Source organism: Xenopus tropicalis, chromosome 5 (assembly GCF_000004195.4).
Source record: "Xenopus tropicalis strain Nigerian chromosome 5, UCB_Xtro_10.0, whole genome shotgun sequence".
In the NCBI taxonomy this organism is placed as follows: domain Eukaryota; kingdom Metazoa; phylum Chordata; class Amphibia; order Anura; family Pipidae; genus Xenopus; species Xenopus tropicalis.
This window is the reverse complement of record NC_030681.2, coordinates 91,263,662-91,289,330: the sequence shown is the minus strand read 5'-3', so window position 1 is coordinate 91,289,330 and position 25,669 is coordinate 91,263,662. Positions and strand designations below refer to the sequence as shown.

The 25,669-nt window shown below is 35.6% G+C and overlaps 1 protein-coding gene across 1 annotated transcript in view; it reads left to right on the top strand.

Moving 5' to 3' along the window:
• Positions 1-24,126, top strand: part of cd109 (CD109 molecule) — a 67,071-nt gene extending 42,945 nt beyond the window's left edge. Inside the window, exons 24-33 of the mRNA XM_031902588.1 lie at positions 885-966; positions 2,929-3,157; positions 4,294-4,459; positions 5,401-5,582; positions 6,429-6,584; positions 6,675-6,740; positions 15,372-15,511; positions 17,962-18,118; positions 18,386-18,488; positions 20,638-24,126. Coding sequence (XP_031758448.1) covers positions 885-966; positions 2,929-3,157; positions 4,294-4,459; positions 5,401-5,582; positions 6,429-6,584; positions 6,675-6,740; positions 15,372-15,511; positions 17,962-18,118; positions 18,386-18,488; positions 20,638-20,816 — 1,460 coding nt within the window. The 3' untranslated portion in view covers positions 20,817-24,126. The remainder of the gene's footprint in view (positions 1-884; positions 967-2,928; positions 3,158-4,293; positions 4,460-5,400; positions 5,583-6,428; positions 6,585-6,674; positions 6,741-15,371; positions 15,512-17,961; positions 18,119-18,385; positions 18,489-20,637) is intronic.
• The last annotated feature ends 1,543 nt before the right edge of the window (positions 24,127-25,669 follow it).

Genomic DNA, 25,669 nt, shown 5'->3' with positions numbered 1-25,669 from the left:
TTGTGAATTTGATGGCGAAACGAAACGGGACAGATTCGCTCATCACTATTTGAAATTATTCTTTAATATCTACCATTATTGCAGTATTGCAAATACTATGTGGTTGTTAAAGTTTCTGGGCAGCAAAAAAGAAAAACCCAAAATGACAGAATTTGCTAATTGTTTTATACTGTCTAATTATATTGCTGTCTATACTATATTTAACATGAATATAAAAGTGTCTGTCCTTGTTTTATTAAAATATCTTCATTGCCACTTCTGTGTATACACTTCTGCAAAATCTAACTCCTTTACCTACTACTTCTCCCATGTGTCTACTGCATTTTGCTGTGGGCTTATGGTTTCAGTCACATACAAATTTGCTTTTGACCTTGCAAAACTTCTCCCTAAGTTTAAACTTAAGTCTCTTTCCCAGCCATCACCAGATTCCCACATTTCTTCCTCTTCTTGCTCCTTTTTCAATAGCTATGCTGTTATCAATGAACTTTACTAGTGATGAGTGAATTTTTTTAATGAAAAAGTTGCAGTCGACAAATTTTTCATGTCACATGCATCTAGACAATGTTGATCCGAATTCCCAATTCCCAAGCATCCCACATAATTATTATAATTATTTTTATCACATGTGTACAGCACTGCAGAATATGTTGGTGCTTTATAACTAAATGTTAATAATAATAATACAGCACCAATATGTTTTGCAGTGATGTACAATAAATGGGCTTTTACATTGAGTCTACAGATTTACACACAAAACCAACCAATAACTGATACCAGAAGTAAAGAGGGCTCTCTCCAAACAAGCTTGCTGTCTAACAAAGATCCTATATACAGTAAGTGCACATTTAAAGACCATAATCAGCCATATTTTTCTTTTTCCTTAGGCTACCAGAGACAGCTTGTCTATCAAAGGGAAGATGGATCATTTAGTGCTTTTGGAAATAAGGATCCTTTTGGAAGTACATGGTAATGCATTATTCCCTTTCTGTTATAATTATGTTGGGTTGAAAAACCGAACATACTGCTCTTCGACTTTTTGAATGCTTCTCCTCCTACAGTTTTAGGGGTACAACACCCAAAGTGTCCACACTTCTTCACCCTATAGCGGAGCAGGTTGCTTGTGCTTTTCTAAGTGATCCCGTTCCCCGTTTTTTTGTGGCGCCGCTCCGAACACCCCAATTTTTCCATTGACTTTGACAGGGAAGATTTTCAAACTGCTGCCACTCTTACAGCTTTGAAGCTACACCCCCCAAACTTGAATAACATAATTATGGGGTCACCCATGACATATGTTGGCTTACCCAAAGTGGAAGGAGCCACCAACAGCCAATCAAATTTCACCAATTGACTTTATTGGGGAAATTGAAACTGCTGCCAATCTTACAGCTTTGAGGCTACACTCCCCAAACATGAAAAATATAGTCATGGGGTCAGCCTGAATGAAAATATAATATTTATTGGATGCCCAAAAGTAGGTGGAGCTATGTACAGCCATTCAGATTTTTGACCTTTTGACTTTCAGTGGAGGAAATTCAACCTATTGCCATTCTCATAGTAATAATTCCAGGGTCCCCAAACTTTGCAGAGTTAGTCAACAGGTAACTGTTGTTTAAGGTTAGAAAAAGTGGGCAGGGCCACCAACAACTAATCAGACCTATTGACTTTCAATAGAGAAATTCAACCTGCTGCCATTTTCACAGTAATAACTCCAGGGCTGCCAAAATCTTCACAGAGTTATGCACCAGGTAACTGTGGTTCAAGGTTAGAAAAAGTTGACGGAGCAACAAACAGCCAATCAGATTTAACCTATTAAGTTTTATTGGTTTGATGCCGGGGTTCCCTAACTTTGCACAGTCAGTCACTGGGTGACTACGTACTCAAGGTTTTTAAAAATGTTCAATATTTCACCTATTGAATTTTATATGTTTGATTCCAGGGTCCCAAAACTTTGCACAGTTTGTCAATGGGTGACTACGTTTCAAGTTTAGAAAATTGGGTGGGGCCAAAAACAGCCAACCAGATTTCACCTATAGACTTTCAATGGGGAAATTCAACCTGCTGCCATCCTCACAGTATTAACACCAGGGTCACTAGGGGACTGCATTTTCAGGTTATAAAAAAATGGGCGGCGCCACCAACCGCCACTCATATGTCACTCATTGACTTCCAGTGGGGAAATTAAGTTGCTGCCATTCAGACACCATTAAAACCAGGGTCCCCAAACGTTGCACAGCGGTTTTTACTATATAATTGTGATCCAAGGTTAAAAAAACTGGGTGGAGCCAACAACAGGCAGATTTTATTCAGTGACTTCCTGGTTTTCAAACCAACATGAAATTTGTTCTCAAACTTCCCTTCCTAGTTTATATATATATATAAACTATAATTTAAACCCATGCCTGTACAGTAGATAAAGGTATGCATGTTTATACAGTCTCACTTCAGAAGAAGACACTAGGGGGCAGATTTACTAAGGCACGAACGATTTGAATGCGTCCAAATGCGTTTTTTTCGTAATGATCAGTATTTTAGCGACTATTTTGTCGCCTCGCGAAAAAATCGTATTGTTGTGCATAGTTGCTCTTGCAGCCAATGTCTTCCTCTTGCTTCCTGTTCAAGACCAGGTGGTAGCTCAATAGCTTGAAGCTATAATTTGAGGGATAATTCGTTATGAGTTCTGACGTTCTTTTTTTTATATATTGACATACAATGCCTAATTCTATGTATTTGGTAGGAACTGCCACACTTCATTGCACATGGTCAGTATTCTGCTAATCTATTAAGGAAGTCAATTAATAGGAATAGTGTTTTGTGTAACTTAAAAGAAAATCTTTTATTAATTTGTGAGTCTTTAAGTTGATTGGCAAAAATAAATAATGAGAAAATATGACATAGTTACACACCATTATTTGTTTTCTTTTTGTTAAGGCTTTCGGCATTTGTTCTGCAATGTTTTTTGAAAGCAAGACCATTTATACTAGTTGACCCAGTGGTACTGCATAATACACTAACATGGCTTTTGAAACACCAGCGGAAAAATGGTGAATTCTGGGAACCTGGGACAGTGATTTATTCCCAGATTCAAGGAGGCCATCACAGTGCAATTACTCTAACTGCCTACATCATGGCCGCTCTCATTGAATACCCAGGACTAAAGGTAAAGAATATACCTTGCTCTTCATATAAACAGACTGCATTACATATCTATGTGTAAAAACAGTTTACACATGTAGTTTCCACCTAACACCTGATGTTCAATAATTTTTCTATTTGTATAATATATTTAAAGTAGGAACAGCTTATTTTTTTTTTTTTATTAAATCTGACATTATGATCATTATATTAATATATAAGAATCAATTTACAGAAACTTGTTTTCTCATTGGGTATTCCATTGTAGTGTATGAGATAATTTTGTGATTAATTAGTGGTTACATTTTCATGGTCCCAGTACACCAAAAAGGGTTTACATTCATTTTATCTTCTAGATGAGAGAGACTGTATTTGTCTGTATCTTTGTGTTTATTTATCTAATTAGAGCTGTCTTGCTTATATCATTTTAAATGATATTTGTGTTTGTGAATTGGAAAGGTTTTTTTCTACTTGAATAAACTCGTATTGTAAAAAAAACTTAAATGTTTGCTCATTTATGAAAAAATTCAAATATGAAAAACTTGAGTGAATAAAAAAACCTTGAACATTCGAGTTTTTGAATCATAATTCGAATTTTGGGAGTTTCAGCACTGAAAAATTCAAATTGTGGAAAAATTTTGAATATGAACTGTGATAAATCACCCCCAGTAGTGTCCTTGCTTTAAGAACAATGTCTGGAACATATTTTTATGTGCCTTATTATGTCAGAGCCCGTGAACAACATGTGACTGGAAAGTAAGGAAGGTGCCAGTAACACACTAAAGTGCTCTAAAAAATTAGCAAAATGGCAAAAATGCTGTGCAAGTCAAAAGAACACTGCGTGTGACAATTTCTTTTGGCGCGCATCAATTTTTTTATGTGCACTAAAACATTTTTTTGACACAGGCGACAATCTTTTGCTAAACAATGGTGAAATGCAGAAATGTGCCGCAAATCCATTCCTGCAGAATTATTTCGCCCATCACTAGTGACAGCTAATAATTAATTGGATCTCTTTTGAGTTTTATCTTATGAAAACTGCATACCCTAAGGATTATTGCAACAGTAAGCACATGTTTAGATTTGCTTCCGAAATGAAATGAATTCCTCTTTATGTAGGAATAAAAACACATTTACTCATTGAAATAATTCTTTTTCTAGAACTCCTCTCAAGTGGCAGCTGCAACAGATTACTTAGAATCACAAATGGATGAAATCATTTCAGACAATTACACCCTTAGCCTTGTGACATATGCACTTTCATTGGTTGGAAGAAGCAAAGCAACAGAAGGGTTGGATCTTCTAAACATGAGAGCGGAGCAAGAAGGTGATTTTAAAAGTTTCTTGTAATCTTAGGGCTAAGACACACAGAGTTACTTAGTAGCAACTACTTGCCACAGCTACAAAATGGCAGAAAACACCCTGCCATAGACAATACTGAGAATTGCCTCTGCTAAAACACACGTAGAGACAATTTTCAGTAAATGATCAGTATTGTCTGTTTTTGTAGCTGCTGCTACTAGCGCTGTGTGTCTTCACCGTTAAAGAGAAATATTTGGGGCTATTGGAATGTTGAAAAAAAAACAGGGCCATTTATGTTAGCTAAACCTGTGGTACTGAATAACACACTTTAGTATATGCATAAGTCTTCCCAGTGCTTTGGTTAATTTTGTTTAATCTTTGGTTAATTTTGTAAGCAAAATGTCATATGTTGTTTAATCAGTGCATTTAAACAATACCCAAGCGGATTCCATTCATTCAGGTGCAGGCACAAGGTAGGCCGAATTGACAGTAGCGGGGTGTATTCTTGGCAAACGTTTTTCGGCTTGCCGAGAATATGCCCGTGTGGCATTAGCCTTAGTGCAAAGTTTGCTATAGGTCTAGTCATCTATATCAACCAATCCGCAGGAAGCATTTACCGGTCAGCTGTTTAAAAGCAAATGTCTTGCTTTTTAATAGGGGTTACTGCAGCTGGACAAACCTTTCATTAAGGGGGCATTTTCTTTTTTTTCACGATTCATTTTTTTCTGGAAAAAAAAAACACATTTTTTATGACATTCATGCTTTTAGTAGAAATTAGTTTAGTTGTGGTTTCAAAAACCTCAAAAACAATGAAAATCTGAATGTTAATAAGTTTCTACTCTACTGTACTTCAATATTTGTTACTAGGTAACGTAATGTTTATATACTGCAAAACTGTATTTTTTTTAAAGATATTTCTAATGGAAAGAATCTGCTTCTAATTTATGTTGTGAAACACTTTTGCAGGGCAATTAAGATTTTGGAGATCCTCAATATCTAGTTGCCAACATCCATGTTCTACAGATATAGTGATTTCTGCCTATGCACTTCTGTCCTATGTCGTTCAGAATCGAATTGCAGAAGGGATGGCAGTGATGAAATGGTTAAGCCAACAACGAAGCCATCTCGGAGGTTTTTCCTCTACTCAGGTTTGTTATTCTTGAACCAGGATATCAGTACAAGTGTGAAGTTCAGCCAGCATTCCTAAGGTTGGAACACAGCATGAGCCAGAATTTGCAATTTGCACATTGACCTAGAACAGCACAGAAATAAGTAACTACAGTTGTCTGTAATTTTTTCATGGACACTGATCCGTAACTTCAAAAAAAGTGCATATATTTTAATATTAAATATATTTGTAATTACTATTCTTTATAGGATTTATATATGTAAAAAAAAACCTAAACTAAACAAGTTGGAATAAAAATGGCCCCATACACAATTATGAGGGGTAAGTTAACGGTGACAATCATACTATAGCAATTTGCTCACAAGAAGATGCCATTTGAATGTTGGAAACAATACAATCTTTACAACACAAAAGTTTCTTTGCTGTACCTATCAAAATGTGCAAGTGCAATTGTGTGTATTTTTATACATCAAACACAACTGCTTGATCAAAAATGTGTGCATGGCCACAATTATGCTGACATTTTGGGCAAAAATGCAGCATGTAATCCTGTAAAAAAGTGTAGAATTTGGCCAAATTCCAAACTGAATCCTCGATTTGGTAAATCCATACTTAAAAGTGTGTATCTGTACAGATGGTTTATAGCTCTGACATAACAAATTACAAGCAAAGTCACAATGTAAATGATAAGTTTAAAGAATACATTGGTGTTCTGATAATTATAATGCAGATGACCTTTTATTGTATGTGAAGGAGTTCATGTAGCCTTTATTCTGCAGTAGTACCCTGGGGATGCTCATTTCGGGGGCTGATGTGCAATGTCAATGAAAAGTGGCTTATATTTTTCATGTTTTGCTTTTGAAAGGACACTATTATAGCTCTGCAAGCAATGTCTTCATTTGCATCTGTGTATACAATAAACAAACAAATACTGGCAATTACAGTGGATTCTCATCCCCTGAATTCTACTGCAACCTTTCAAATTGACTCAAACAACCGCATTCTTCTTCAAACCAAACAAGTAAGAAACACAGCATTTAGGAGATATTTAGAAATGCTAAGTTTATCAAACTGTACAAGTACTAACAGCTGGTTACCAATGTTGTTACAGCTTGCTGTTCAGCAGCAAATGAACCTCACTGTACATGCAGAGGGTACTGGTTTTGCCATTTTACAGGTAAGAGATTATTGTGTCTCTTAATAATGTGCGGTTAGTAATTAATTGCATAGTTAGTATATAATGATGAGCGAATCTGTTCCTTTTTACATTGCTAAAAAAAATTGCGAAACTGCAATAAAAATGTGAAACGCAGGTGGAGTACGAATTTTTTCTTGCGCACAAAGTCCGCTCCTTTCTTTGACGTGACAGCAAATTTTAGTGGTGAAGTTTCACCAATGGTAAATTCGGAATTTCCCTGCCAAACCATGCCTGTTGAAAAAAATCACTCATCACTATTAGAATATACTGTAGTAGTATTTTCATCATGGCCATTTTGTACTAATGGATCTGTGCTATGAAACCTGGGAGGGCCATTTCCAATTACAACAGTTTGTGAACGTAACAGTTGCTACAAATGAGAAGCAATTTATTACCATGGTGTACAGGTAGAGAGGGGCTTCTTTAATTAAAAACAAAATAAAATATCAGTTATTAGAAGATATTTTTATAGGGATGCAGCCTTTCTAAAAAAATTCCCTTTATATCCTTGGTATTGTTTTTCCCAATTAATAAAATTGGCATCAAATATCATTAATACCCGCCATGGGGTATAAACCAGTGAAAACTCAACCGTTTGAACAGCAGTTACTGAATTTCATTTTTATGAGGTTTTGGCTAATTACAGTGGTTAAATTAAATTGTGTTTAAAATGTATCTTGTTTAAAGGGGTGGTTCACTTTCAGTTATAGAATAACCAGTTTTTAGCAACTTTTCAATTAGTCTTTATTAATCGTTTTTTTAAGTATTCTTAAGTATGCTTTTCTCTTCTGAATCTTTTCAACTTTCAAAAGGGGGTCACTGACCACAATGGCCAAAAAATTAGTAAAACAAAAATCACAAATAGTAAAAAAACAAAGACCAATTGCTATTTGTTTCAGAATATCACTCACTACATACTTATTATTAATAAATTAATTAATGTAAACCCATTTAACATCATCAACATGGTTTATTTTAAAGACATAATGACACCAGTACTTTTTACATCTATCATAACAGTGTCTTTTCATGACCTTGGAAATTTTGCCATAAAAATATTTGCCTGATGCTTTTATATTACCTATCTGATCCCCCATGTCCCTCTATAAGGGGGCTGCCATATTTGAGCAGCAGGAGTTCGTTAGCATTAGAAGCTATAACTCACAGGCTGAGAAGGGACAGTCAGGTTTAGGAACAAGTAACAGTTACTTACAAAAGCAGCCCTATCAGTGAAAAATGATCAACATGCCCTATAGGCAACTTTTAATGTACATTAAAATTTGAAAGAATAGTTTTTAGTGTCAGTACCAGCATAAAGGTCCATAGATATTGGTTGACTATACAGTTATTTTCTAATTAATACATATCCAAGTTTTCCTACATTACAATGGAAGCATCCAATTAGTACATTCTTTAGTCAAATGTATTTGCACTGTTATATACGGCCTCCTACAATATTATTAGTTCCAAATCTGTTTGATTTGGAAAGTATTTTTCAGCTATATAACCTCATATTCACTAAGCCTGTAGAAAAGCTATGGCCCTTGAATCAGTTCTTTGGGTTTTAGGTGTCAAACACATCTATGTTTTTACACTAACTATTGCTTTGATTCTGTCAGATGACTATGGGGCCTATTTATTATGCTGTGTAAAATGAAATACGCCTAAACTGAGTACAGGTAAAGGACACCTTATCCGGAAACCCATTATCCAGAAAGTTCAGAATTACGGAAAGGCCATTTCCCATAGACTCCATTTTAATCAAATAATTCACATTTTTAAAAATGATTTTCTTTTTCTCAATAATAATAAAACAGTAGTTTGTACTTGATCCCAACAAAGATATAATGAATCTTTAATGGAGACAAAACAATCCTATTGGGTTTAATTTCTGTTTAAATAATTTTATTAGCAGACTTAAAGTAGGAGATCCAAATTACGGAAAGACCCCTTATCCAGAAAACCCCAGGTCCCGAGCATTCTGGATAATGGGTCCCATACCTGTAATCAGTGTCGGATTTCAACTGGTGGCGCCCCAAGGCAGCCCCCATTCGGCGACGCCCCCCCGCATGAATGCACATGCGCAAACTGCCCCCCCACGGCGCGAATGCACAAGCGCCAAAGTTAAAGCTCCCATACAGAGCAGTAGGGAGAGGTCCCCATTGCTCTGTATGGGAGCAAAGTTTGAAAATTTGCCTGCGACGGGGCGGCATGCCGCCCCTATGTTTGTGCCGCCCTAGGCCTGGGCCTCGCCACAAATCTGGGCCTGCCTGTGATATAAATGGAGAAGTTTGTCATCCAAATGCCAGATTTTACGTAGTTATTTTACGCAAGTTACGGTGGTGCAAAAAAATGTATTAAAAATTATGCCGTTTTATGCAACGGAGCCTGGCGATGTGTGCCGAATTTTGTCACCGGTTTTTAAACTGCATAATAAATCTGTACCTTGATGTCTCACACATATTATCACACATATTATCACACTCTCATTTAGTGCTAACTAAATACTGATGCAAACATTTGCTGCATCTTGGTCTCATCAGGGATTATGAATTTGAAGAAATAGGTGGGTAAAGAGCTGTGCTTATTGAGATGACTGAGACTGATAGAAGCATTTATTATGGACAATTTGCGAAGAAGAGTTATGTAGAATATGTCACGATTTTGTTAGTGTGCGGAAAGCTGGGGAATCAAATAAAGCTCATATGACATACGATAAGGGCGTGGTGGTGGAAATGGTAACACAAACTCTTTTCCCCCCCAACAGTTATTCCCAGTCTGTCTGCTATTCTTCAGCAGCAGCATTAGAAAAGCCAAATGCTAAAGAACCATTATTCTTTCTTTAGAGAAGTTAATATTTAGACATATATTTACGTATATAGGTGCATATATTATCCAGCTGTAACCTCTTTTCCAGTTCAATAACTACTTTCCCAGACTAGTACCAGTTAAACATGGACTCTCTCACCCAGAATGGGCCTTCGCTAAGAAGCAGAGAAAGGTGAGGGTGTTGTTTAACTACACCCCTCTTATTGCTTTACAGAAAAATTAAGACAGAGGGTGCCAGAAGTTCTTGCAAACAACAAAACAAAGAGTTTATTGACCATCCACAGGGTTTACTCAGGCTTCTCAGAGGCAAGTGGTACAGGCAATATCAAATGCACAGTGTAATACAGGCTGACACTCTTCTATTCTATTAAATTAATTTATGTAAAGGCTACTCACCATCCCCAATTCATTGCCTTTGGTTTAGATGACATTAAATATTTGCGGCACTTCCAGTCCCTGACAAAATCTAATCAAATTAATGAATTTGTATTTTTATTGCACTGCAAATAATAGTAATAATATTATATTTCAGCTTTATTTCCTGTCAGTCCTCTTACTCACTCTGGGCATCTGTGCGCAGATTTGTCTGTATTATTTGTGCTCTGTCCACTTTAGGGGGGGGGGGATTTATTAACATTCAAATTTTGTGCTTTTATATATTTTTAAAACTATGACTAAACTCAATTCCCTGAATGAAATTCACTAAAATAAATGTCATTGAGTTTCCAGCAACAATAAACCTAAATTTAAAAAATCAAGCATTAATAAATGCCCCCCTAAAACTTAAAAGGTCTGCACACCATATGCCCAGGGATAAATGATATTCTTATTATCAGTCTATAGATTTTGTCGCTACATAAAAATTTGCGAAATGCGTCTAAGGCACAATTTTTTTGACGCATGCAACATTTATTAAGTGACCGCAACTTTTTTTCTCACTCGCTGAATTTTTGATGCAAACCAGTTGCTAAAATCCATGCAGCGAAAAATTTCACTCATCACTAGTACTGATAAACATAGAATTTTCTGTATGTGTATAGCGATAATCCCAACAGATATACATATACTACAAATATTGGTCTGTTTGTTGATTAGGCAGATTTGAAAATATAATTTTCCGATGTAGCTTATATGCCAGTGTATGGTGCATCAGCAGAAATGTAGCTGAAGAGAAGCCCAGTGACAGAGCATAGAAAGGTGGCCATACCGTGTATGTCAGTTCTGAGTGCTGGCTGATAGGATGAATAATGTATGGGGGTCAGGCCTGTCCATCATCATATAAAATGTTTTATAACATAGGATTCAAATGCAATGTCCTGAAATGAACAATCCTTCCAACTTCTATTTTTGGTTCTGCATAGACATAAATAAATGTTAGGCTGGACAAAGAATGATATAGAAGTCTATAAAAACTGCTAGAGAAGACAGAGACTTTCTTGCCATATTACTTTAAAATATGATTTATTTTTCTGTTCTGATTACTGAATGCTATACATTTAACTATAAGTGCAATTATGAGTTTTAAATTACATTCTAGTTGACATTCGCCTTAACTGATATGGTTTTAAGTCCATGGTTCTGTTTGTTACTTTTAGGAACAGATATAATTTGTTTAGTAGCAGATGGCAGTGACCTAATTTGGATCTTTGTCTATGGACTTTGGCTGCTATACATAAATATTAATATTAAATAATAAATATTATTATTTAACTAAAATTCTTAGTCAAATGTTACAATATTGTGTGATAACAGTTCAATAATTTTTGTTTAGAGCTAACAAACCATTGTTTAACAGACAATTCAAGGACTACATAATGTATATACTTATCACTGCTACTGTATTTGCAACAAAGGTAAAAAACTCCAGATGGCAGTATTGATTCATGGTTTCTTTTAAGTTTGTCTTACTGCTTTTGTTTCTATGACCAATATTTAACAGTTGTATGTTTACTTTTCAAAAACACAATTTATATAAATTGCAACATTGTAATTTTTCAATGTTTTGTTTGCTAGACTATGACTGAATACTATTTTGAATGGTCAACAGATTTATAAATCTGTGTTATTTTTAGATTTTGCCATTTTAAACTTTTTAATCAGACATTTTAAACACATATGAAATGTATCATTATTGCAGATAATTTTATCTGGAAGTTAAAATATACTTCTGTGTACTTTCCCATTTATGGATAAGACCATGTGTAAAGACACAAGGTTGTATGCTCAGTGCTATTGTACAGTCATTGAACACAAGTTTATACTTTGTACATGCAAGTAATACCAATAAGCACCGGTTTGATCTGATGACATCATGCCTTACTGTTTATAAGCAGTTTATATTTGCCAGATTATTATTATATTATGTTTTATCTGTAAAATGTATATACATATATATATATATATATATGCCATCATATTTCATATGCTACTGCATGCCGATATACATAACAAATTATTTTTATAAAAATGTTTATATGGACCAGCACTCCATTTCTTGTGAATCAGTATCTATTATTCAGCATAGTTGTGTATCCAATGTTTGGATTGTGTATTCAATTTTATAATAATAATAATATATATATATTTCAGTACGGACAGTTTTCAAAGCTATATAATTATATATATATATATATTTATATATATATATATATATATATATTGTTAAAGAAAAAGCACATTTGTATTGTATATTGTATTATTATATTGAGCATACACATATGAGCTTTCTTTGCAGTTTAGATTAGAACCAATTACAAGCACTATAATCAGTCAACCCATGGACAAGCATCAACGTTGTCTGTCGCTTTCCACAACTGAAATATTAATATGACATGGATATCAGCATTTCTTGTTATTGTATTTATTAACATGTAGTTATAAAGCGCTGTAACACTTGTTTGGCTATATTTAGACAAAACCCAGGCTAATGTTAAGGTGAGAGCATGGGTTACATTTGACTCTCTTAAACAGGATGGGCCTTCGCTTAGGTGGAAGAGACCTGACCGAGCAAGGGTATAGTACAACTACAACTCACAACTGTAGCTGTGTAGTGCAGATTATTAAAGATGGACGCCAGAAAGGTTCTTAAGTTTATTGTCCCAGACAATCGAAATGATGCAGGGTTAGATTACATACTCACGATACAAGCAGATGTGGATGTTACTTGTACACTCTGAGGACAAGGGGGGGTGCACCCTGTTTTATCCCACCTCTTGGTAGAGTCTGGGCAAGGCAAATGTACCTTTCAGCTTGATACCCCTTTGGAGATAGTCTGGATAGAACCTTGTTCCTCAGGTTGATAACCCCTAGGGGCTGATTTACTTACCCACGAACGGGTCGAAATGAGTCCGAGTTTTTTTCGTAATGATCGGTATTTTGCGATTTTTTCGTATGTTTTGCGATTTTTTCGGATTCTTTACGAATTTTTCGTTACCAATACGATTTTTGCGTAAAAACGCGAGTTTTTCGTAGCCATTACGAAAGTTGCGTAAAATCTGGCGATTTTTCGTAGCGTTAAAACTTGCGCAAAAAGTTGCGCTTTTTTCGTAGCGTTAAAACTTACGCAAAACTTTGCACCTTTTAAGTTTTAACGCTACGAAAAATGCGCAACTTTTCGCGTAAGTTTTAACGCTACGAAAAATGCGCAACTTTTTACGCAACTTTCGTAATGGATACGAAAAACTCGCGTTTTTACGCAAAAATCGTATTGGTAACGAAAAATTCGTAAAGAATCCGAAAAAATCGCAAAACATACGAAAAAGTCGCGAAATGTTCGTTTTCAAGTCGGAACTTTTCAAATTCGGGTCGGATTCGTGGGTTAGTAAATCAGCCCCCTAGTGTACGAGTCCTCCTGTTGAGTAGGGATCAGGGTTTATTCTAGCCTGTCTCCTATCTCTACTCCGTGGCCCTACACTGAGTCAACAATGCCGAATGGAGGGATACTTCCAGAACTAAGTCTCCTTTGGTGGGGCTATAAAACTGCCCTTGCTTACTAGAGCTCAATATATCACTCCTCCTAGAGAGTGCTATGACAAATCTGCTATGCCCTCCTAACCTCGTTCACGGGGCCCTGTCCCCGACTTCTCCAGAGGGAATGGTATCATCTGGGATAGATGGCTTGACTGGGGCCTATGTTCTGCTCCCAGGCTCAGTGGTCCTTCACCTGGGAAGCAGAGGTAGCCAAAGAGGAAGTCACACCTCCTTGCTAGACACTATATCAGTCTGCAGGGGGTGTGAACAACCAGACTAAACCAATAGGGTATAGTGACATAACTGAAAACTGATACAAAGGGCTCTGCCCAGTAACAGTGAATATGTAAAGAGGTAGGGTTTAAAACCATAGGGGAGCTTAACCCTATGGGTACCTACAGCGCCAACATATTCCGTAGTGCTGTACAATAAGTGGGTTTATACATTGGACATACATAATTACATGCAAAGCAACCAATAACATATACAAAAAGCGAAGAGGGCCCTGCCCAAAAGAGCTTACAATCTACAAGGAGAAAGGTTTGAGACACAAGGGGGCTGATTTACTTACCCACGAACGGGTCGAATGGAGTCCGATTGCGTTTTTTTCGTAATGATCGGTATTTTGCGATTTTTTCGTATGTTTTGCGATTTTTTCGGATTCTTTACGAATTTTTCGTTACCAATACGATTTTTGCGTAAAAACGCGAGTTTTCCTATCCATTACAAAAGTTGCGTAAAAAGTTGCGCATTTTTCGTAGCGTTAAAACTTACGCGAAAAGTTGCGCATTTTTCGTAGCGTTAAGTTTTAACGCTACGAAAAATGCGCAACTTTTCGCGTAAGTTTTAACGCTACGAAAAATGCGCAACTTTTTACGCAACTTTCGTAATGGATACGAAAAACTCGCGTTTTTACGCAAAAATCGTATTGGTAACGAAAAATTCGTACAGAATCCGAAAAAATCGCAAAACATACGAAAAAATCGCAAAATGTTCGTTTTCAAGTCGGAACTTTTCCAATTCGGGTCGGATTCGTGGGTTAGTAAATCAGCCCCAAGGTGTTGGAATGGGCAAGATCCAAGTTAAGCAGTGTAAGAGATGTAGCACAGGGTATTGCTTTTAGCAGCACACTGAGGTTATGTTAAACTAAATGAGGGTACACTTCTCTAAATAAAAGTGTTTTAGAGAAAGATTGGGAGAAAGTGGAGAGATACATATTGCACAATGGAACAATAAAATCAGCTGCATTCAGTTTTCAGTCAGACAGTCTCTCTGTGCAAGATACCGGTGCATAAGAACCAACAGTGTTATTGCTTTACCAAAAATGCTAATGGTATGATTTACATTTTTATCATAATGTGGACTTCTCTGCATCAGAAATGCCCCAGTTGTGGAATTTTTTGAAAATGGCATTTTCCATTTTTCGTCTCTCTTTCTATATATACACATTTTCTGGGTGCTCATATCAAAATAAATTTTATTTGCAAGGGCACTGATGGCTTACTTGCCTGAAACATGTAGTGTGCTGACACTGCCATTAAATTCACTGCAGTTTTCAAATGCTGCCTGGAGATGTTTGATTCCTTTTTGCCTTTTGATTTTATGATACACTGATGGCTTACTGGCTTTCAGCAGTAGCGTGTAACATTGTTCCTTGTTTTCTTCTGCTTAATTACTCCTAGGGATACCCACCTCTCATTCACATAGGGTGAATGCAGGGTACTGGTGCTTAGCAATATTAGTGGACTTGTCTGTATAATATACACTGGTATGTTTTGTTTCTTTTTCATTATATATTTTTTTTTTTTTCAGTTTCACACTATTTACAATCTAAAAAATTCAGTTCCTGGAAGGTACAAATCCATATCAAGTCAGGACGCTTTTGATTTAGGTATTACTGTACTTGACAACAAAGATAATTTAAATGTTGTCTCTTTAAACATTTGCACAAGGTAAGTACATCTTTATTTTCTTCTCGTTTTGCTTCAGGTGCATATTTTCACTCAGTATTGTGTCTTCCCTAAGAATTCAAACAAGTTAGTGTGCAAGTTTTTTTCCTGAAATTTTTTAAAACAGTCAAGATCTTAAAGTTTTACAACAATCGATGGAACAATGTGATCTTTGTTTGTGATTGACTTATTTACTACACAATTAAATTTAACCCAATTAAAGGTTTTCCCTAAATATTTTAGTTTTGTTGCAATCAATTTTTTTGTGATTCTTTTTTTTTTTTAATATGTTGGCATATAAGGGACTGTTTTATCAACTTTTCAATTCCTGTTTGCAATTGCAATTTTTTTACACTAAGGGGCACATTTACTAAAATCCGATTTTTTGGGGGGCTTAAAACACAGTATGGTAAAAATTCGGAGTAACCACGATAATTTCTGATGTTCTAAAATATCACGAAAGTGCTTTTATCGATCGGACGAAAATTTTGAGTTTACATCCCGAAAATCCCCAATTTTTTCAGTTGAAAGGATTGTTAAAACAGGCATTCGTTTCCATGAATCCTTTTCATTTTTCCCAAACAGGATTTGCTCCAGCAGCCATTTTAGGAGTGCCATTGGCACTCATTCTTGGAAAACAATAATTTGTTTAACTTTCAGTTGAAACTAGGTGAAATTGAAAAAAATGATGGCATTAACTTTCCCTTGAAAGGTGTGAAACGGAAAACAATGAGGAGATTAAGATCCCTTTTTAGGACAGGCTGTCACTGACTATTCTATTCCTCTGCTATTCTAAGGGGCACATTTACTTACTCACGAACGGGCCGAATGCGTCCGATTGCGTTTTTTTCGTAATGATCGGTATTTGCCGATTTTTCGGAAAATTGTTGCGACTTTTTCATAGCCATTCCGAATGTTGCACAAAATGTTGCGATTTTTTCATAGCGTTACTACTTGTGCAAAAAGTCGCGACTTTTTCGCAACTTTCGTGCCAAGTACGAAAGATTCGGATTCATTCAAGCTTCAGTATGGTGACTTTTCTTGGGCCAGGTTGGAGCTGCAGGGTGCCATTGAGTCCTATGGGAGGCTTCCAAAATCATGCTAAGTCTGAAAGTTTCGCCTGCCGCTTACGAGTGCTCAATACGAAAAAGTTGCGACAAGATACGAGCGAATCGTAATGGCTACGAAAAACTCGCGTTTTTTCGCGCAAATCGTATTGGTAATCAAAAAGTCGCGACAATTTCCGAAAAGTCGTAAAGGCAACGAAAAAATCGCAAAAAATACGAAAAAGTCGCAAAATGTTCGTTTTCCAATCGGAATTTTTCCAATTCGTATTCGTGGGTTAGTAAATGTGCCCCTAAGCCTCCATAGGACTCAAGAGATCAAACCTGTCAATTTTTTATTTTACAAAAAAGTTAACTAAACATTAATAAATCAGGAATAATGGGAGTTATTTTCTAAAAAAAAATTTCTGGGAATAATAACGAAAAAATCGAGTTCTGGTGAAAACCCACTTGTAAATCTCGAAATCATTTAGAAGTAAGAAAAAATCTGAATTTAAAACGAATTTAAATTAGAGTTGCCAAAACTCAAAAGTTTGGTAATTATGAAGCTCAAAAAACATCTAAAAGCTTGCAACTTATGAAGAAGTCAATAGGAGTTACATTAACATTTATTTATAAAGCGCCAACATATTCCGCAGCGCTGTAACATATTCCGCAGCGCTGAGTTGTCCTAGCAAAATTAAAGCAATATTTTGTAATTCGAGTTTTTTTAAACTATTTTGTTTGCGTTCGAGATTTTTCTTTATGGCTTAATTCAATCAAGTTTTTATTAGATTCATTTTTTTTAAACTTTGTGTTTATTAACTGTTTTATAAAAGAATCATTTACATACAAATCGTATACGGAGAAAATAAGAGACAGAGAGAAATAGAGTTGAAAGGGTATCATGGAGAGGAGAGGAGAGGGGAGAGAAAAGGGACTCTCGCCTGTTTATTATAGCAAATATACATTTCCTTTGTTTCCAGGGTTTATCAATTATTGGGTATGATTGTCTTCTTGTTACTTAGTGCAATTCTTAGGTGGCGTGGTGGGTTGAATATGCTGGCTTTCAGTTCATGAGGTCCATGGGGACCATATCTTTTCGTATGTCTCCATTTTGTGGTGAATGAGTGCAGTCAGTTTTTCCTTCGTAGAAATCTACTGGATTTTGGCTATTATTTTGGAAGTTTGTGGTGGCCGCCTTCCATTCTTCCTTCCATTTTCTGGATTTCTTTTTTTGTATTAGTTGGTTGATGTCCTTCCAAAGTCCCGATATTTGATTAGATTCATTTTTTTAACAAATAAGCAAACTTTTGAGTTTGATAAGTTTTAGAGTTTATTCTAAAAACATTTTTTTGATAACTAAGCATCTCCGTGTTATGTTAATATCCTTAATTCAATTCACTTTAGGAGCATACCAAGAGATGGCTCTACCCAGACTGGGATGGTTCTAATGCAAGTGGACTTACTTAGTGGGTTCAGTTTGGTTCCTGAAGGCATTCCAATGAAATACCCCATCAAAAAAGTGGATTATAATGAAGGGAAAATCAACATTTACCTTGACTCTGTAAGTTGAATAATGTTTTGTTAGTTAATGCATTTCTTACTCTTTTTTTATTTTCTAACAGTACTGTCACATCAGATATCACTTGTCAGTTTGTCAAAAGATTATCCCACTGCAATTGCTTGTTTTATGCCACTTGGTATGTTATTGCCCAACAGCTGTAGTTCCTTTCACTGGAACAGGGGTTTACATAGTTAAAATTGAAAACTATTGTTAATGTGGTTACCGTGCACAAATATAAAAAAAAATCAAATCTCTTCTCTTCTTTAGCTGAACCAAACTGAAGTTTGCATAAACATCCCAGCTACTAGAGATTTTAAAGTTGGATACACCCAAGAAGCTTTTGTATACGTAATTGATTACTATGATCCAGGTAAGTTCCATACTGACACATCAGTCTTAAGTTCAAAACGTAAGTAAAAAAGTAAGATGTTTTTCTTTTCCTGTAAGTGTTGGAGCATCTTCCTGCCTTTAGTCAAATCTATGTAGTTCTACTTGCTCAGCTTTTGCAGACACAGACAGTTTCTCAGGTTCCACAGAAGACTCCTTATTAAATTACTTTCTGCACTGATAAAGGGAATTGAGCGTCTCATAATTTTAAAATGCTTTCCCTTAGAAACAATCCCTAGGAGAGTCATATGCAGTCTGTGACTGTACCCAGGGGATGGAGTGTCTTACCCTACCATTCTTTCCAGAACACTCCAACAGCTAGTATTCAGGACTAACTTAGCAGAGAACGTGTTTCCCTATTTAACCCTGACTCCATGGACCTCAAATATTGCACAAGGGAGAAATCCAGAGGAAATAGCACCTTTTTACATGTGTCTTTGGCCACTTATTCACATGCTGTTGACATATTTTACTAGGCAACAGGAAAACACTGTTGTAACATTATATGCTTACAACATGGGAAGATATAAGGGGAAATGTATTCAATTTATATAAATAAGAGTAGTGATTTTATTTTACTTTCTTTTCCTGTAAATGTTCAGTAAATGGGAGGACATTTTAGCAAAGATATACTGTATATTTCTTAAATAATTTCTTACATATTTATATGTAAAAAGTAAAAAAAAAGTAAAAAAAGTCATCCATAGTGAAATTTTGCACTCATAAATAATATTATAAATTAATTATATTATAATATTATAAATATTGTATTAATGCTTGTTTGGCTATTCTCAACTGTCCAGGAATAAATCATCCAACAAGAGCACTCTTTTGATTGAGAAAAAAATAGGATAATGTAATAACATGCACACAAGTTGCAGTACGTCTGTTAACTCATTTTATCCAATCAAATATTTGCTTTCAAACAACAGGTCAGTAAATGATACTTGCTGATTGGTTGTTGCAGGTTGCTAGAACTTTACTGGAGCAAAGTTAGCAGTATCCATACCTGTGTGTGTGCATTCACTCAATCAGCAGTCCTTAAGGCAGACATGTAAAATTCAAGTAGATTTATTGAAGTGCCAACTGCAGAGGCAGGTTTTCCTGTTGTCATAACCCTTATGGGCTTATTTATCAGTTCTTGAGTTTGTGAATTCGAGTTTGCCTTTTCAAAATTGAATAAACTTGCATATCGAATGCTTGCTTATATATTAATAAGGAAAACTCGTTTCAATAAAAAACTAAAAAAATTTAAGTTTGCAAATGCGGCTTGATTTTGCCTAAGACAACTACCAATGACAACTTATAAGCTTTTAGATGGTGAATTTTAACATTTGAGTTTTTGGGGTTTTTGCACCAGACATTTGAATTTTTGAAACATAATTTGAATTAGGGGTTTTTTAGTGCACAAAAACTTGAATTGTAGGGAAAAAAAACTAACAAGAACGTTGATAAATCTCCCCTTAGTCATTTAGTGCCTATGTCCAAGGAGGGGCATTTAATAACGTTTGTATTTTATTTTTTTTTCACGATTCATATACAATTTTTTGGTCATTTACTATGCATAAAAACGTATCCAAAAGTAAAATACGCCATCTAAAAGCTGTCAAGGTCATATAGAAGTTTATGGGAACTGTCCTAGGCAAATCAGAACAATTCTTTGCTTCATGGTTTTCCAGGTTTTCAGATGCTTTTTTTATTTGTGCTACAAAATGAAAAATTCACAATTTTCGATGTTAATAATTGATCATTCCCATGTTATGACAACACAAAACACGTAAGGCTGTCTCTGCTTTTGGTAATTAAATAAATCTACTTGAATTTTACACCTCTGCCTTGAGGACTGCTCATTGAGTGCCTCCTCACACATACAGTTGTTTCTGCTCCCCTAGCTGAAGATTCAGGGCAGTGCACTTTGGCCTCCTCCTGACTTTGGTGAGCTGTTGACATATTTACCTTCATATCTGGCAAAGTTAGCAACATCTATTAATATAGTTAATAAATACAGTGCAAAATGCTGATTTTTAAGTTTATTTGCAATGGATAAAATATTTGTCAGGGCACAAAGAACACATTATATATGCTTGTGGTAAATAAGATCTAACCATTTCTACTGTCTGTATTTCTAAAAGGACAAAGGGCAATCAGAAGCTACAATTCAGAAGTAATGCAGCAAGTTTCACCTTGTTCTTTCTGCAATGATGACTGCAATCAATGTATAACAGGGAATCATGCCTTAAGGACTGAACAAACATTGTTTATCAATTACCTGTTTATTATATTACTGCTATTTCAAGTAATGTTACTGTAAGCAATGCAGATTCCTTGATGAAAAACACACTTATATATATGAATGATGTATATCCAAAGGTGCATAAAACCAGCTACTGTAATTTGAGAAAACACCTAAAATGGTCCAATACAATTACAATAAAGGGACTCTGTTACATACATGTGCCATGTAAGTCTTACTGCCCTCTCCTCCTGATATTGGCACCTGCCTCTGGACATTTGATATTGTATTTTTGCCCACTCTATTGACAAAGGTACTTCTGATAAATTGTTTCCAAATGCAGAGTACAGGAGGCATGGGCATAAGCAAGCCTTGGAATTAACAACTGCATTGAGGAGCTGTTTTTTTAAGGGTTCCCCAAAGCATGTTGCACCTACACACACAACCCACTTAGTGAATGGTGTGCAAATACTTTCGATACTTATCGATGCCACTTGTTAGAAGAAACATTATTCACACACACATTTGTTAACAAAAACTTGCCCTGCCTGCCATTTGAAGACAATTTCCTTATGTAGGCACTAATTTGCATCTGCATTAGTAATAAAGCTTAAGTTGCAGCAAAGGTTTTTATAAGGGGCCTGCTATTGTGTGGGAATTCTGGGGAAAAGACTGTATTATGAGTTAAAATATGGATTGATCTGTATATTGCACTTTGCTTTGGTTTAGTTAATTAGATTTTATTAAACCATTGCCAAGTTGTGTGACATGGCCTCAGTTCTCAGATACTTGGCATGACATGTTGCTAGTTATCTCTGCTCTTACACTTGCAATAATCTAACATTATCCCAGCATTTTTTAATGACAGCTTTGCCAGTTCATATTTAATGCCTGCATAATAATATTCCTTGTTAGGCTCAGCATTTTGTGGATAATTTCTCAGTCTATAGTTACCCTTCTAACATTGTTTTGTATAATATCCTATATTCTAGGAGCCAAGCAAAATGTTGGTGTTTTTTACTAGAAGAGCCTGCAATTCTTTACTAGTTTGTTATCTAACCCCAGGGCCGGTACTAAGTGTAGGCTAAAGTGGCATGCTTAGTGGGCAATGGGCACAGATCCCATACCTCTTCTGCCCTTGAAGATCTCAAATCCCAGCAGTTTAAGCAATTCTCTGCATGCAAGGGGGGGGGGGGGGGGCAAGAGCAGGCTGCCTGTGGCACCCCTCTAGCTTGCCCTGGCCCAGTCAACAACACCAATATTTAACTTATATAGTTTAACAATAACCTCTATTTCAGAACAATCTTTTATTTGTTTTCCATGCATTTCTTTATCTTTTGTGTAATACTATGAATTATTGTTTCCATTACACTGATCATTATCAGATAACTAAATCCTGTCACCGATTATGCTACCCTTGAATGTCTGTTCATAATTCATGTTTTTTTTAGTAAAAGAATGAGCCTAAATATATTCACAACTAAAGAAAGATAATGTGGGATTGCCAAAAAATGACAAAAAGGCAGTAAAATTATTTTATAGCGGTTGTGGCAGAAAGAGAAATATCACAAACAATCCAAATTGTGAAAACAACTGTGAATCACAAACTGGTGGGAAAAGCAACCCCTCAAGTACAAAATATAATACAGTCACATAATGATAAGTAAGGAAAAAGTAACAATGATATTCAAATATGCCAAATTAAAAATATATCAATATGCTTCCAACATTATTTTCACAAATTCTTGTCATAAATGAAAACTTTTATGACTTGGAACTTTTTAGGAACTGACTCATATGGTTACATTGACAGATGGGAGGGTTAGGAGAAGAGAGAGGTGGTAATTTCAGTTACGGTAATTCCTATCTTACTTATTAAATACTGATATAGAGATACAGAATTTAGTCACAGCATGTCTTCTGTCTTCTAAATGACAAATATTAATGTGAAAGAAAAAAAGAACAGCAAACCTCTATGTGAAATGAGACTGACTGAAATATTTTGTGTTCAAGAAACTTGATATACGTCACCAGCACACACAGCACAATCAAATCAAAGGAAAGGCATGGGGAGAGCTGGGAATTCAGATCTGAGAAATGAGGGGGATGAAAGGCAAAGAACTTACAGTGGGTGGGTCAAACATTCTTAAGAGAAAAGAAAAATATAAAATGCCATTCATTACTATGCTTCGAAAAGCCATTGTGATAGTGGGATAGGAAAAACAAAATAATGTTCTGAAATAAAACACAAACTTGAAATAAGTGTTCCCAAGCTTCTCAGTACAGACAGTTATTTTCAGTTTTTTAAATGCATTTTTTACACAGAATTGTGTAGAATTGTGTAAATGTGCTCAAACTAAATCCAATGAATGAACATATGTGTGGGATAATTAGGACAAATGTAAAAGGAGTAGTTTTTGTGATGTAGAAAGTGATATTCTGAGTCAGGCTGTAGCTCCAGGGTTCCCTTTGTGCCCAGTGTCTCTAAGTGCAGCACATTTGTACCTAAAGAATCAGGTGCAGATAGCAAACACTGCAACAATGCAACAATGCTAGAATTGATGGAAAAAAACACAACGATTGCCCTTGAAACTGCCATGTGTAGGTTTTGTAATGCTCTCATTTTAAAAGAATTCTTTAACAGTGAGAGGATACATGAATGCAGGGGAGTTATACTGTATCTTGTTTACGTTTTTTAAATCAGGTTATAGTTTCAAACAAACATTCCTTGATCTTCTTTTGTGTTTTTTTATTGTTAAAGGGCCACCATTTCTTAGCATGAGTGCAATGAATAGGGCTTGTGTCAAACATACGTTTTGCCTCTTGTTTTAATCACAAAACATCAATGGTTTTTTTTTTAACTAAACAAAAAACTGAAACTGCTCCATGTTTGGACCTTGCAAGGTACATAGTTAGATTACCAGTGCATAGATAATCCCGCTGCATAATGGACTCCTGCTAAGAAAAGGTTATAATATTTGGTTAAGGGATCCATAAGTGCCTGCTGTTTCATCTGTGCAATGATCCTTCTTTTGCTGTAGGTCTGGGTCATGTGCACCTGGACCCTACGTGTTCTGTGGTGAGATAATCTAAATACTCATGGCATTATACACTAAAATATTTACAGCGTATTTTAAATAATCTGCAAGGATCAAACATGGAGTAGCTTCAATGCCTCTGAATTTTCATGATTAAAAGAATAGGCAAAAATTCTTTTCAGCACAAGCCCTATCCATTGCATGTATGTTGAACAAGAGTGTATACAGCCCTTTCAATACTATAACATATCTCACATTGTTGTAACATTACGATAAGGAGGATCTTTGTAACTGTTACACTTTAAAAAAGTATTTTAGCTATCACTGCAATAAACACTTTGGGCAATTTATGTGTTAATATTATTATTTATTTTTATCTATGGGACCTGTAACCTAGAATGCTCAGGGGACCTGGGTTTTTCTGAAATTTGGATCTACTAAATTGAGTCTATGGGGGATGCAGAGTGCAGATGACCTTTTGTTTCTGTCTTATTGCACCCCCACCCAATGGTTTTTCCTTTCCCTTTTTTTGCTATAGTTTATACAGGAGCAGTGCTCAGCTCCATATTGTAGCCCCCACCCTTTCAATCTACAGTCAGTTGATACCAATTGGCCAATGAAAGGGCTGCTTTGCTTCAGCACTATACCCTCTAGATTAATTCATTCTACGGTCATTAGTACAGCATGAATTTTATTTGCTGGCAGTAAGGTTCATACTATGTACAGTATATGAGCATGAAATGGAATGGGAATGTGCAGAGCTGGAACTGCCTTTGCATCATTTCCTGCTACATACTGCTACATACCTGCTGCTGAGACAGGGGTATGGGAACACTCCTCCATTGGAACAGTGCAGGTCATGCAAAATGTGCATACACACATATCTATTGTCAAAATAGTAATAATGTTAATAACTGAATTAGTAATTTTAAGGGTCACATTTACTAAACAATTTTGAGAAAAAGTCGTTTTTTTTTTTTTACTTACTAGATATTTTCGATACTTATGAATGGGTTTTTGCCAGTACTCAATTTTTCTGATATTTTTCTTGAAAAATATGAGTTTTTTGGAAATTTCCCCCCCAAAAATGTGATTTTTTTATTAAAAAACTCCCATAATTATAGATTTATTACCGTTTGGTGAAGTTTTTTTGGCAAAAGAAATTTGGCACATTTTCAAAGGGGAAGTTAATCATTTCATTGTTTTCTAGGGGAAGTTAATCCCATCATTGTTCTCTATTTCACCCAGTTTCTGGGGAAATTAATCCCATCATTGTTTTCTATTTTCACACATTTTCATAGGGAAGTTATTCCCATCATTGTGTTCTACTTCAGCCAGTTTCAAGTGAAACTTAAATCCATTATTGTTTTCTAAGAATGAGCACCAATGCTCCTAAAATGGCTACTGGAGCAATTCCTGTTTAGGAAAAATAAAAAGAATCAATAGAATGTGCTTTAAACTTTAATTTTTCGAGTTTTAAAAATGCTTTGGGCTTGAAAAATTTGTTATTTTTGAACACCAACACCAACAAATTCTCGTATGAAAACTATGAAATTTTGTAAATACAACAATGATCGAGTTTAATTTGAATTTATACCATGTTGAGTTTATACTGCCTGCTAAAACACACGTAGAGACAATTATCAGTAAATTATTAGCATTGCCTGTTTGAGTAGCCACAGCAAGTAGCTGCTACCAGTAGCTCCATGTGTCTTGATTTGCTCATTTACCAGACTGTAACTGATGGGCTTTTTGCTTTCTTATGAAGACATTTCTCTTCTAAGGGAAATAATAGAAGACACTGTAAAACAGTTTGTGCTGGCTGTTGCGAGCCAACAGCAGGTCAGTTAATTACAGCTAGAGATTAATTGCGAATTAAAATCCCGGTTGTCC